This window comes from Carettochelys insculpta, chromosome 2 (assembly GCF_033958435.1).
Source record: "Carettochelys insculpta isolate YL-2023 chromosome 2, ASM3395843v1, whole genome shotgun sequence".
Lineage (NCBI taxonomy): Eukaryota > Metazoa > Chordata > Testudines > Carettochelyidae > Carettochelys > Carettochelys insculpta.
This window is the reverse complement of record NC_134138.1, coordinates 12,815,345-12,828,103: the sequence shown is the minus strand read 5'-3', so window position 1 is coordinate 12,828,103 and position 12,759 is coordinate 12,815,345. Positions and strand designations below refer to the sequence as shown.

The 12,759-nt window shown below is 44.4% G+C and overlaps 2 protein-coding genes across 12 annotated transcripts in view; one reads left to right on the top strand and one right to left on the bottom strand.

Annotated features, from left to right (window-relative positions):
- The first annotated feature begins 1,350 nt into the window (after positions 1-1,350).
- Positions 1,351-4,775, top strand: RPLP1 (ribosomal protein lateral stalk subunit P1). Its single transcript, XM_074986612.1, has 4 exons — positions 1,351-1,529; positions 2,105-2,179; positions 3,462-3,573; positions 4,654-4,775. Exons 1-4 carry the CDS (start codon positions 1,458-1,460, stop codon positions 4,731-4,733), a joined length of 339 nt encoding a protein of 112 aa, XP_074842713.1. The 5' UTR covers positions 1,351-1,457; the 3' UTR covers positions 4,734-4,775.
- Positions 4,776-7,393: 2,618 nt separating this feature from the next.
- The window catches only part of PTK2 (protein tyrosine kinase 2), a 418,848-nt gene continuing 413,482 nt past the window's right edge, over positions 7,394-12,759 (bottom strand). For all 11 annotated transcript variants that reach the window (XM_074986603.1, XM_074986600.1, XM_074986607.1 and 8 more), the window contains one exon: positions 7,394-8,672. In XM_074986603.1, coding sequence (XP_074842704.1) covers positions 8,460-8,672 — 213 coding nt within the window. In that variant the 3' untranslated portion in view covers positions 7,394-8,459. The remainder of the gene's footprint in view (positions 8,673-12,759) is intronic.

Sequence of the window (12,759 nt, the reverse complement as noted above, 5' to 3'; positions counted from 1 at the left end):
CATAAGGTTGGGAGGTTGTCTGTAGGAGAGAACAGGCCTTTCACCTAGGGCCTTCTGGAGTGTGGCATCCTGATTAAGGATAGGTTGTAGGTCATTTGCACAGCCAGAGCATTGTGAAACCTAGCATTCTCATTTAGAGCCACAGTTCACAGCTACAGCATTACAAAAGGAGCTCTCACATGAGCCAATAACAGATGTGCTTTGTACACACAGGCTATGGCTACATCACAGCGATCTATCAACAGAAATCACTGTCAAAAGAGATTTCTTGACAGAACTTCTGTAGCTAGAGTGTGGCCACACACAGAAGCCAATCAGAGGAGTGCCGTGCTCTGTTGACAGAGCTGCTGGACTGCCAGGCTGCTCTCTTGATAAAACAGGCATCCCGAAGCACAGCAGACTGGACTGGCCATTGTTCTGGATGCCATGTCTGTTGAGAGAAGGTACCGTCCCCGACCATCCACATAGCTCGACAGCAGAGTTATGCCTCATGGCTGAGAGGCAGAATGCTGTTGGTGAAAATTTTTGGGTTTGTTGACAAACTGTCAACAAAACATGTTGTGTGTGGACATTCCGCTAGTTTTGTCAGCAAAGTCCCACGTTTTTGCTTTCAAAACTCGCTAGTGTAACCCTAGACACATATTTTTCACCTTGGGGGAAAAAATGGGGGGTTGTCAGCGGTCATAGAATCATAGAATCTGAGGGCTGGAAGAGACCTCAGGAGGTCGAGTCAAACCCTCCACCCAAAGCAGGTTCAATCCCAACTAAATCATTCCAACCAGCACCTTGTCAAGTCAGGAGTTAAAAACCTCTGGGGATGGAAATTCCATCACCTCCCTAGGTAAGTCTGGCAGAACTGGAGTTATTAGAGCAAAACCCCCCATCTTGCATTTTATTGCTTGGCTGGGTGAACACTTTGGGTTTTTTGCTTTTGGGAGGAGGGAAGGGTCCCCCCAAGTAGGAGGGAAGGGTTCTCTTCCCTCCCCCCGCTACGGCTGCGAACGGGAGCCCAGAGGCCCAGTGCTACCGAGTCTGGGATTCTCTGTATCGCAACAGTCAACCCTGAAGCACCCAGGCCGAGATTCCTCCGCTTGGCGCCTGCGCCCCTTGCGGCTGCAGCAGCATAGATCTGCCCGCTGTTCCTCGTCCGCCTGCACTGGGGTACTTCCACGCGTGTCCGGCACTATCCGACAGACGCGGGGCGGGGCTCTGACCCATACAGTCTCGTGATTGGGCAAGAGCTTCCACGCGACTGGCTGACAGGCATCACTGACTGGCTGAGAGATCTCCCTGCGGCCTGCGATTGGCTGAGGCTGGATTCATAACCCTTTTCCCGACAACCCCCCCCCCTTTTTCTCTCTGTGGCCGCACAAGGTGCTGGGTCCTTCAACTGAAGCTAAGGCCGTTCCATCCCGGCGACTAGCACCGCGCCCTGCCGCCTGCCGTCCCCTTCAGCCATGGCCTCCAGCTCCGAGCTCGCCTGCATCTACGCCGCTCTCATCCTGCACGACGACGAGGTCACCGTCACGGTGAGCCAGCCCTGCCCCGCGTGCGCAAGATGGCGGCGGCGGGACGGCGCCTCTGAGCCCGGGTGGTGGTGGTGGTGGTGGTGGTGGGTGGGTGGAGGGGGGGGGGAGTTCGTCGCGTTGTCTGGGGGCGGGGGGCGCGGGGAAGACACTCAGCCCGGCCGATGCCCTGGGGCGGGAGTCGGCCGCTGGGTGCCCGGCCTGCGACCGGGGGCTGGGCTGGGCTGGGTGCCAGCCCGCGTGGCCTTGAGGTGAGTTCCGCCACGCGCCCGCCCGCTCGGTTTCGAGCGCAGGGGGGGGGCCATGGATTTTCCCCCGCCCCCATCCGTGGCGGCCCGTCTCCGGATCCCACGCACTCGCGAGCGGAGTAGGGCCCCACGTTTCACAGGCCGCGAGGAGCGGTTTCTGCGAGACATTTCACCGGCTTCCGTCTCCTCGGGGCTCACAGTGCTTCCACCCTGCCCAGGTTTGCTAGATTGGCCGTGTTCTTTCCAGAGTCCGAGTCCAGACTAGAACCCACCGTAGGTCGGACCCTGGCGCTTCGGTTCCTGCTCTAACCGCCTTCCTTCTCCTTCCAGGAGGACAAAATCAATGCGCTCATTAAAGCAGCCGGAGTGAACGTTGAACCCTTTTGGCCGGGCCTGTTTGCAAAGGTAGGTCCTGGGAAACTGGCTAAACAAGGCATTCGCTTGTCCAATACAGCCGGTGCCTGAGCACTACTGCAACGAGCTGTGCGAGTAGTTTGCCCATTACTACAAAAAAATTGTCTGGTATGAGTAGTTCAGCACCCAAGATGCTCCTCTGTAATCTTAACTTAATGTGAAAAAATTAGTTGTGGTAAATATTTTACGCTTAATTTTCCACTAATGAAATATGCCCATCAGGAAATGGGTAACCCAACTAGCAGTCTAAGAATTTTTCAGTGTTGTGTGCTGTTAAATTTCAGCAAAATGCAGACCCGGATTGTGTGTATTTTGGCCTTCCGTATGCATAACTGCAGACTCTGGTCTGACAGGTAATACAGTTCAGTTTTGTTGATGGTGTTTCAGCTTTTTGGATCCAAGCAGTTGATACATCTGAAAAAGGTAGCTCTAATGTGCATGGAACTGAAATGGGGTTGCCTTGTGATGTAACCCAGTGTTTGGCTTACAGGCTAAAGGATAGCTTTTCTAAACCTATGTCTATATTTACTGGAGGATTGAGTTGATTGAGGACGATCTTTCAGGATTCAATTTAGTATGCCTAGTGGGAATGAATGATCAGGGTCCTACTGATGACCCTGGTACTCTTCACTCTTGAGGAGTAAGGGAGGTCAGTGGGAGAATTTGTCCTGATGATGCTCCTGCTGTGGGGATGGCCAAAAATTGATCTGTTATGCATGGATTCCAGCTATGCAGTTGTTGTAGTTGGCATTGCATATTTTAAGTGGACTTTCCAGATAGTGTGGACCTGGCCTAAGTAAGGCCCAGAATGCTCATAAGGGATCTGGAACTGATGGCTTTTTTCCCTTCTATGTCTTGTTAGATACTTCAGGACAGATTGTGTTTGACATTCCTTCAATTGATGCTGATATCTTTTTAGCCAAATCTGGATAAATTGGATCAAGACTGGCCAGGAATGTTGCTTAGAACCACTAGCATCTATATGTTGAGTTTGCTTTGCTCAGAAGTTGTTGGAGTTTTATAAATTGACATGGAATATTTCCTTGCTGTATCTTGCAGCGTGTTGCAAATGTAACTTCAGTACTGGGTTGACAGCATCGCATATGCACTTAATAAGCAAATGCATTATTAAATCTTAACATGGGGCATTGGTCAGGCGGAGCATAAATGTGTTGAAGTAGTGAATCATGTCTGTTTAAATTTCCTTACAATACCTGTGAATGATATGCAACTTTTGTAAAATGTAGTTCTAATGAATGCTAAATATTTTTAGGCTCTAGCTAACATTGATATTGGAAGCCTAATCTGCAATGTAGGAGCTGGCGGTGCCCCAGCTGCTGTTGCTCCTGCTGGTGGTGCTGCTCCTGCAGGTGGTGCTGCCCCTGGTAAGTGAACTCTTGAGCTTCTTTCTTCGGAAGTTATGCCAAGATGTTATAGAACTATATAGAGTGATAATATATACTGTTACTCTTAATATGCAGCAGGTCAACAGATGGTGCTGAAGTAGCAGAAGCTGGGACTCCTGGCCATTTTGAAATGCCTTCTTTGCCCTTCCCTGCCTGTGGGCCTGTTAGTACAGTAAAACCCCAAGATATGTGGGGTTTGTGTTCTTGTAACCCCCATATAACTGAAACTTTGCAAGTTGGGGTGGGAACAGGGGGAAGGGGAGATGGGAACTAAGTAGCATTCAGGTTCCTGCCAGGCATCACTTCCCCCTGGCTTGCCCCAGTGGTCTATAGTTATATGGTTGGCTACAGTAAGATTTGAAATTCTGATCTTAATCCATGTATGGACTCAGTTTGCAAAACTAATTATGACTGTTATAGGGTATGACTATGGAAGGGGGTCAGCAACCTTTCTGTGGTGGAATGTAGAAGTGTGACCTTTTGACACCTGTATGGTTCCAGTTCACTGGTACTTTCATCCTGTTTACAATAGCTTTATTAATAAGGATGGAGAGCTTTACTGTTTAGGTGGTGGTTGGTAGTACTAGGTGGTCTTTTGTTAATGCACAGGCAGTGTGGTTTTGAGCAGTCTCCAGATAGCATGGGGAAGGATGGGCAAGGCTGAGCTTCTCTCATGTGCCAGAGAAAATAGAGTGACATGTGTGCCAGGGGTTGTAGACCCCTGGACTATAGTTTGAAAAGGAGAGTTGCTGACCTTGTCAGCTTATAAGAGGGAAATATTTTGGAGGGTGGGCAAAAGTTTGTTACTGAGATCTTAAAAGAATTACCTTTCCTCCAGTGCTGGTCATCAAAGGCACTGCATAGAGTTTAGAGCATTGATAACATGTGGATTAGATTTGTGTGGCTGGAGTACTGACATGCTCCTGAAATCACCATAATTATAAAATAACCTTAGCTTTCCAATTTAATTGGTGATAGTTGTTTTGTAAACTCTACACTGAGTGTAGTAAAGTTTTGCATTTTTTCAGATATGTTGAAACCATTTTCATTTATTTTCAGCTGAGGAGAAGAAAGAGGAAGAAAAGAAAGAAGAATCTGAGGAATCTGACGATGACATGGGCTTTGGTCTGTTTGACTAAACTGCTGTTTTGTACCATCTGCAATAAAAAAAAACCCTCTAATTGTTCTGGTCTGTGAAGAGTATGAGGCTATGTTCAGCTCTTAAAGAGGATGAATCAGGACCATAAACTGGTCCTAATCCTCTGTCCCAGAAGTTCCTGTAGATTTGTACACAACTAGCACAACATAAAAATGAATATAAAAAACTATATATATAAAACTAGGGACAACATAAAAATGAATATAAAAAGTGTTCTAGCATTACTCTAGTCAATCACCTTCTCTACAATTATGCTAGGAAGCTTAATTAGACAGAAATGGAATTTAAACTTGCATGACAGCAGAATGGTGATCTAGTGGAAAAATATACTTCACTGACTGCAGAGCTGTGCTCTCCTTTTTTTGGTGGTAAGCTATTGAAACTAGGATTATGACTTGGACAAATGAAAGGTGAATAACTTTTCTGCTGATCTCTGCTCCATTAAGACTTTGTTCAACTTTAGGTAGCCGCTTGCATTTTAAAAATGAGGTCATACATATGCAGACTTCCATCTCACATGTTAGTAAAGAGGCTTACTGGTCACCCCATTTTGAGGATGCTTTAGTGGTATACTTCTTCCCTGATACTACACCCCAACTATATAATGCAAAGGCTACACTGGTTTTTGGATTAAAAGGTGAATGGTTGGATAAAGATTCAGGATTTGCTGGCCCCCAATGGCTTTTGTCTTAATTGGGTTTTGCATGGCCTACTTTAAATTTAAATTTGTATAGCCTACTTCAAATTTAAGCGTTTAATAAATACAAACAACATTTAATTGAAATCAAAACAGTTAAAATGTTAAGTTGCACTGTGCCTCTTCTTCCCTTTTGCTGAAATGTGCAAGCTGGATAAATGTAGATTTATCTGAAGGAATTTATCATAGGTAGTACAGAAAGCTACTGGAAGCTAATTAAGCTTTTCTTAGACATAGCTGTACAGAGTTTCCTCTTCCGGAGATCGGAGTGGTAGCCGTGTTAGTCTGGATCTGTAACAGCAATGAAGGGTCCTGTGGCACCTTACAGACTAACAGAAAAGTTCTGAGCATGAGCTTTTGTGAGCACAGACTCACTTCATCAGATGACCAGCATCTGATGAAGTGAGTCTGTGCTCACGAAAGCTCATGCTCAAAACTTTTCTGTTAGTCGGTAAGGTGCCACAGGAGCCTTTGTTGCTCTTCCAGAGTGTCTGGCAGCTGCCCTGGCTTTCTATACCATTACAGAGAGAATGCTGGAATTAAACATCTACAGGAAGAAAGCCAAAAATCTTCCCTCGAGAACTAAGCAATGTTGAATATAAGGAAAAGATAAAATAAGTGCCCACAGACTGAACCAAAGCTTGGAAGTTAGTGCTAGAAAGATGAAGCCTTTTCAGCTTGATTTCTATAGCAAATCCTGAACAGCTCACTGGCAGCTTTCCCCACTTCTGTTGCTTTTCATGGTTTCTTGCTTTTCCAAGAGCTCAAATTTTAGGTGAGTGTTGCCAAATAGTATTCCTGCCTGCATTGAGGAATTTCAGATGAAGGCAGTTGTGCTGCATTTGACATCAGGCCAGAGTTCTTGGCTCATCCTTCAGTTTATGCTCTGCACTCCCATCCACTCAGTGCTAGATTCCAGTTTGCTTGAGTTAACCAGTGAAATGCCTGAGCATATTGTGCTAAAGCAGCAGAAAAGTTGGACAAAGATCAGAGGTGTCAGAATGTCCTCCCATCTGTCAATGAAATAAGCAGGGTAGTTTAAACCTACGTTTCCACAGTATTTTGAATTATAGTCAGAAAAGTAACTGAATTTGGGTGTTCAAACTAACTTGCTTTTCTCAATGCAGGTTGAATTTTTTGACTGAATTATGTCCTCCTAGCAGAAAAATGGCAATTTCCATGAACTACATTAAGAGGTGGTCAGTTATTCAATTCAAGAAAGCATGTCCTATTTTACAATTTGACTGGAAAAGCCCTACTTAAAGGGCAGTAAAAGTCTCAGAAATAGCCATACTTTCAGCTTCCTGAAATTTCAGTTTTGGGAACTTTGGTTACACAATTATAACTGGATAATATTTTGATAATGTATAAATTTCACTTGTTAAAAATATTTAAGGATTTTGTAGAGTTCAGTTCCTAAATGGGTTGCCCCAGAAACTGCACATTATTTCACTGGCTTTGCTGATATGTGCCTTGGGTTTTTGTTGGGGAGTTGTAACTATTGTAGCTGATAAAAACAGGGATTCCTTTAAAGCTAGGATATAAACAGATAGGAATTGTGAAGGGACCTTTAAGGAAGAAAGTGGTTATTTATCCATGCTACCAGGAGAGGAAGCTGTACAGAACTGGGAAACTGAAGAATTATATACAGCTTAAAAACTTTATTTTCCTTAGCTTAGGCTATCTGTTGCTTTTCTTGGGGAGAGGATTGGATCCAGTTGTAGGAATATGTAGTTTTTACTCTGAGTTTGAATACTCTGCAGAGTTGTGTGAACCTTAACTTGCAAGGATTCATGAGTTCATTTTGTGGAATTCCTCTGACAGTGCTCGTTTGTTTTTTACCTCTATATAAATGTGAAATTTAAAATTGATAGGAAGAATCAAGATCAGACCTCCCACTGCTTTGTGCTCTTCAGCATAGGAAGAAATGTTACAGCCAGGACTTCACTGGTAACACCTTTTTAATAGGTCAAAGTAACTGTACAGTTCATTATATTCTTCCTGAGAATAATTTATATCCCCCATCAAACAAAAGGGAGCATGGTGGCTTTTATTGAACAGAATAGATGGCATAACTAGGGAAAAAACAAAACATTTAACTGGGGTCTGGTGTAACTCCTCTTAGGCAAGACAGACACAAAGATGGGTTAGTTAACTACAGTGGATGTAAAATAGTTCAACATGGCTTTAATCTTTCTGTATAAATTATATAAAAACAGGGAACACATGGTTACAGGACTTTTCTAAATGTGGCTCTGGTACAAAGCAGTGTGTGGTTTTTTTTTTTTTTTTTTTTTTTTTTGCTCCAAGGAAAATGAGATTGCTACAAAAATCTGGCACGTTATTCTGGTGAGAAGACATACAAGCATTTTCAGTTGTGTTCTACACCTAGTTTCCAAACAAACATTTCACACATCCACATAAAAGTAAAAGGCAGAAAGATGAAGAGGGCTTTAGTTTCTTTTGAAATGACTGAAGTCTTGAAAATATAGCTTTTTTTTAATTTTCTCTCTCTGTAAATTGTGATTAGCATATTGCGACAAGTGTTCTAATAAAAAATTCCAGTCTGGACAGCTTGCATACTGTGGGCAAGAATTCTCAGCCCTGAGGTTTCCCAGAATTCTTCACAATATCTTTCTCCAGTCTGTAGCTTGGACAGTCCTGGCTCTGATATTTTAACCCCTTGGCAATAATAGGTAATGCACATCCTATGTGGTGATGTAAGATGCAATAGCTTTCCCCAATCATGATTCTCTAGAGCTTCTGTACAAAATTCATTCTGCAATGTCACATTTTGAATCCCAGGCCATCTTTAGCTCTACAGTAAAAACTTGGTTAGACTTGTATAATGAGGGAGAAAATCACAGCTGTCAATCAGGTCTGATGAAGCAGGAGTCACTGCAAATCCAGGACTAGGCAGGGTTAATCCTCACCACTGGTAGAAGGCTAGATTACATCCTTACATGAGCAATATTCTGAAAAGAATGACAAGAAATTCTTCCTCAGTGTTTAATGGGGTCTGGACTGACCAATCATTTTCAGTCTAGCTTGATCGATAACATCCAACAAATTTTTGGCATCCACAGCCAGCGCATGAGCAGCTGTAAGCATTTGCTTTTTGTATTCCTGCTGCAGGCTAGTCATGACATATTGCTGTGCCAATTTCATCTTGTTAATCAGTTCAGCCAAGTCAGAATTCAGCAGCTTCTGTGCCATCTCAATCTGGAAAGATAAAAAATTCTGTCAGGCCCTGTAGGTGGTATTTCATAGGAGGCAAATAATTTGTGGTATCACACTCATACTGGAATTACTAACAGTGCAGTGTACTCCTCCCCTCCCCTGCAAGTCAGAGATCTATCTTTCCTAGTGAAACCTGTCCTAGAGCAATCATACTTTTGATGGCTACAGACATGTAGTCAACACCCCTGGTGTAGCAGCTATGCAGACTCCAGTAGTGTCTTCACAGTGCTAAGTTGAGCCCTTCTTCTAATGGCTTTTGTCCATTACAAACTAGGTGGATACCAAGAATTCCCTGTCCTAACACACTGAACAGCCATCTGGCATTAATAAACATAGGACCATATTCACCAGGGCTGAATGTGACCCTCTGTCCTAGGCAGTGGTCTTGGAACATTAGTGGGGGTACTGAGGGCAGAAACCACTATTTGGATTATTATTTTGCGCTGCGGCAGTACCCCTAATTCCAGCAGGTGTTGGTCTAGAACTCAGATTCTGATTCTGTTTCCAGATGCCTAAAAACCCTTTCTTAGGCCTTTTATTTAACACTAGGTATCTAAGCAGCAATAAAATGCAATAAATACAAAGGTGTAAGCCAGATTTTTTTTTTAATTAAGCAGCAAGTGACATAACCATTTGAAAGAACAGTGACTGAGAATCTCATACGTGCTATCATATTCTTTTAGCTCCTGTTCATTCACATCTTGCAGGCACAATGTTCTGAGGAAAAATTAAACCTCACTCACTAGAGCCTCCATTTTAAGCAGTTAACATAAACTCAGTCATTTCTCATTTAGAATTAGGTTACTGCTGGATATTTTGTGAACAAAGGCTTCCAACTACACCAATCCACACTATGTTTGAGGACTTTTGTATGCAAATCATAATTTACTGAGCAAGATTAATCTTTAACCTAGGAATTAATTCCCACATGGGGTCCCTGAATTAAAATTCTAAGGCCGTGTCTACACTAGCCCCAAACTTCGAAATGGCCATGTAAATGGCCATTTTGAAGTTTACTAATGAAGCGCTGAAATACATATTCAGCACCTCATTAGCATGTGGGCGGCCGCAGCACTTCAAAATTGACGCAGCTCGCCTCGATGGGGCTCCTTTTCGAAAGGACCCCGGCTACTTCGAAGTCCCCTTATTCCCATCTGCTCACAGGAATAAAGGGACTTCGAAGTAGGCGGGTTCTTTCGAAAAGCAGCCCCGTCAGGACGAGCCGCGCGGCGGTGAGCTGCGTCAATTTCAAAGCGCCACGGCTGCCCACATGCTAATGAAGTGCTGAATATGCATGTCAGTGCTTCATTAGTAAACTTCGAAATGGCCATTTGCGTGGCTATTTCGAAGTTTGGGGCTAGTGTAGACGTAGCCTAAATGTCATACATTCAAGGCAACATTTTGTCCTCTAACTCTTTACATGCCTAGGCATGATGGGTGCTATTTCAGTAAAACTGATGAGTTCCCAATAGCTGACAGGATAATTTAATGATCAAGATACCTGTCTCGAGGATGAAGAAACCAAAAAAAAAGTTAGCTGAGCTCAGTAAACAAAAGAGAAAAGTACTTACCTTGTATAACTGGAGGTTACTACAAGGTAATCGTCTAACTCAGGCATGTCCAACCCGCGGCCCGTGGGCCGCATGTGGCCCTGGACAGCTAGTAATGCGGCCCCACAAGATCGTAAACTTTTAACATTATTATGTGATTTATATACATTAACTATATTACGTATTTTATATGCGGCCCAAGACAATTCCTCTTCACTCAATGCAGCCCAGGCAAGCCAAAAGGTTGGACACCCATGGTCTACATGAACGCACGTGCCTTTCCTTTTGAGAGCTGTAAACAACATTCCCCTTTCTAGTCATGGGATTACAGATGTTATTGTGACCAAACAAAATTTCAGTTTGGGAATAAAGTGGTTGAGATAGCAAAGATCAAGGACGTCTCTCTGCAGACCTTTCTTTTTGGGTATTAAGAAGTAAGCTGAGTAAACCCCCTTTCTTTCCTGAGAGGTATCCATTCCATTACTCCTTGCTGCAAGAGAGATTCCACTTATTATTTGAGAATACTCATGAAAAAGGTTGAGGGTTGGGAGCTTAGGAAGTAAAATTAATTATACAGCATGAAGGATTATGTTTAGTACCCACTTAGCCAATGTTACTGGGCTCCAGGTGTGGAAAAAGAGTGCTAGATGATCCCAAAGGATATCTGGGAATTTACAAGTGTTGGCATCACCAGTTTGCAGTTCCTAAATGACCATAATTATTATTTCGAGGAAGGCCAAGATACCGCTGCCACAGGGACTTTTTTACCTCTTTGCCTTTTACTGGTAACTCCTAAGGTCATGGGAGGTAAAACTTGAGCCATTCATCTAGGCTTGTCTGACTGCCTGTGGAACTCTTGCTTTGGGACAGGTGTATCTATTGCCAGAGAGTAGAGTGGGCCCTGGAGTTCTTTAAAGTATTTAAGGGCTCATTTATCTTCAGTAAAACTTGTGTGTTTAACCAGAAGACCAGGCCCTCCACAGCGAGCTGGACCTCCTTGGAAAACCCTGAAGTATGATGCCATCTGCTGCATCTGTGGTCCTCTCTAGGCTATGGGGTGGGGCCAAAAATGAGGGACTCAGTGTGGTAAGGGGCTAATGTTTCTGTACATGCACATCCTTAATTCTTACCTAGGGTTTCCCTGAAGTTCCATGTTAGCCAGTCTGTTCATCTACTAGTGTCTCCCAAAGCTACAGGAGTCCTAAGCTCGTTAGGGTCTGGGCAGGAGGTAGGGTGCAGGAGTTGATAGGGAATTGGGGGATCTAGGTGTGAATCCCTGAGCCTCGGGGTTCGGATTCAGGCAAGCCGTGGTCTGTGGATTCCGTACCCATGATGTAGCTCGTGACCTAACAGCATGTGCCATAAGTCTTTGGGGAGGAGGAACACCTGTAGTATCATACCAGGTGACAAAATACATCCAGATATCCAGCTGGATAGTTGGAGCTGAAATTGTGGATCCCTTGGATTTACGCTGTTGGAGATGAACAGGCTGGGTGACCTCTGAAATGGTATAGGCTTATCCAAATAAAAGGCCTGAGCCCTTGTAACAGCCACAGTAGGAAAACAGGACTCCTGTACCTTTGGGAAACACTAGTAGATGAACAGACTGGCTAAAATGGAACTTCAAGGGAACCCTAGGTCAAAATTAAGGATGTGAGTGTACAGAAACATTATCCTTGAAGAATACAGTAGACCCCCCAAGATATGTGCACTCAACTTGCGCGTACCTTGGGTTAATGCAACTCTGAGTTGTGGGGAGCAGGCACCTAGCACCAGCTTGCCACCACTCAGAGGAGCAGGGGAACTAGCTCTGGTCAATTTCCCAGCTCCTGTCAGGGGTGTTACCTGACTTGGTTTCCCCACTTCTGTTTGTGGCAGCACCTGAGATGCTACTGTCAGTAGCAGAGAAACCATTCATCAGGGTGGCAGCCTGACTCTTGCTGCCCCTGACAGGCGCAGTTTCCCCGTTCCTGTCAGTGACAGCAGCCGATAGTCAGGCTTTCTGCTGCTGCCACTGACAGGAGGGGGGAACTGACCAGGGCAGCTGAGTATCTCAGTGGTGTACTGTATTCTTCAGTTTCCCGTCTTTTCAAACAGCGGGGAGCAAGGAACCAGACTGCTGCCTGGTTCCTGGCTCCCGTCCACAGCACTGGTCAGTTTCCCCTATCCTGCAAGCAGTGGGCAGTCCAGAGCCAGGCTGTTGTGCTAGCCAATTTCCTGGCTTCCCTGCATTGTGCGAAATTTGACTTAAAAGGGGTTGTGCAAGAATGCAACTCCCTGGTAAGTTGGGGTCTACTCTACTTTAATGAGAAAATCTGCCATCAAGCTCCCCAACTGTTGAGACAGTAGTTTTAAAAAAGGACCTCTTTGTAGGTAAATGGAGTACAAAATGTATTTCCAATAATTGTACTTTTGAAACACTTGGGACTCCCCCAGACAAATGTCACTCAGAGTTTTGCAGGTGTTTGAAACCTGACAACCCAGATAAGCCGTGCCAAGAAGACAAAGAAAAAAACAAA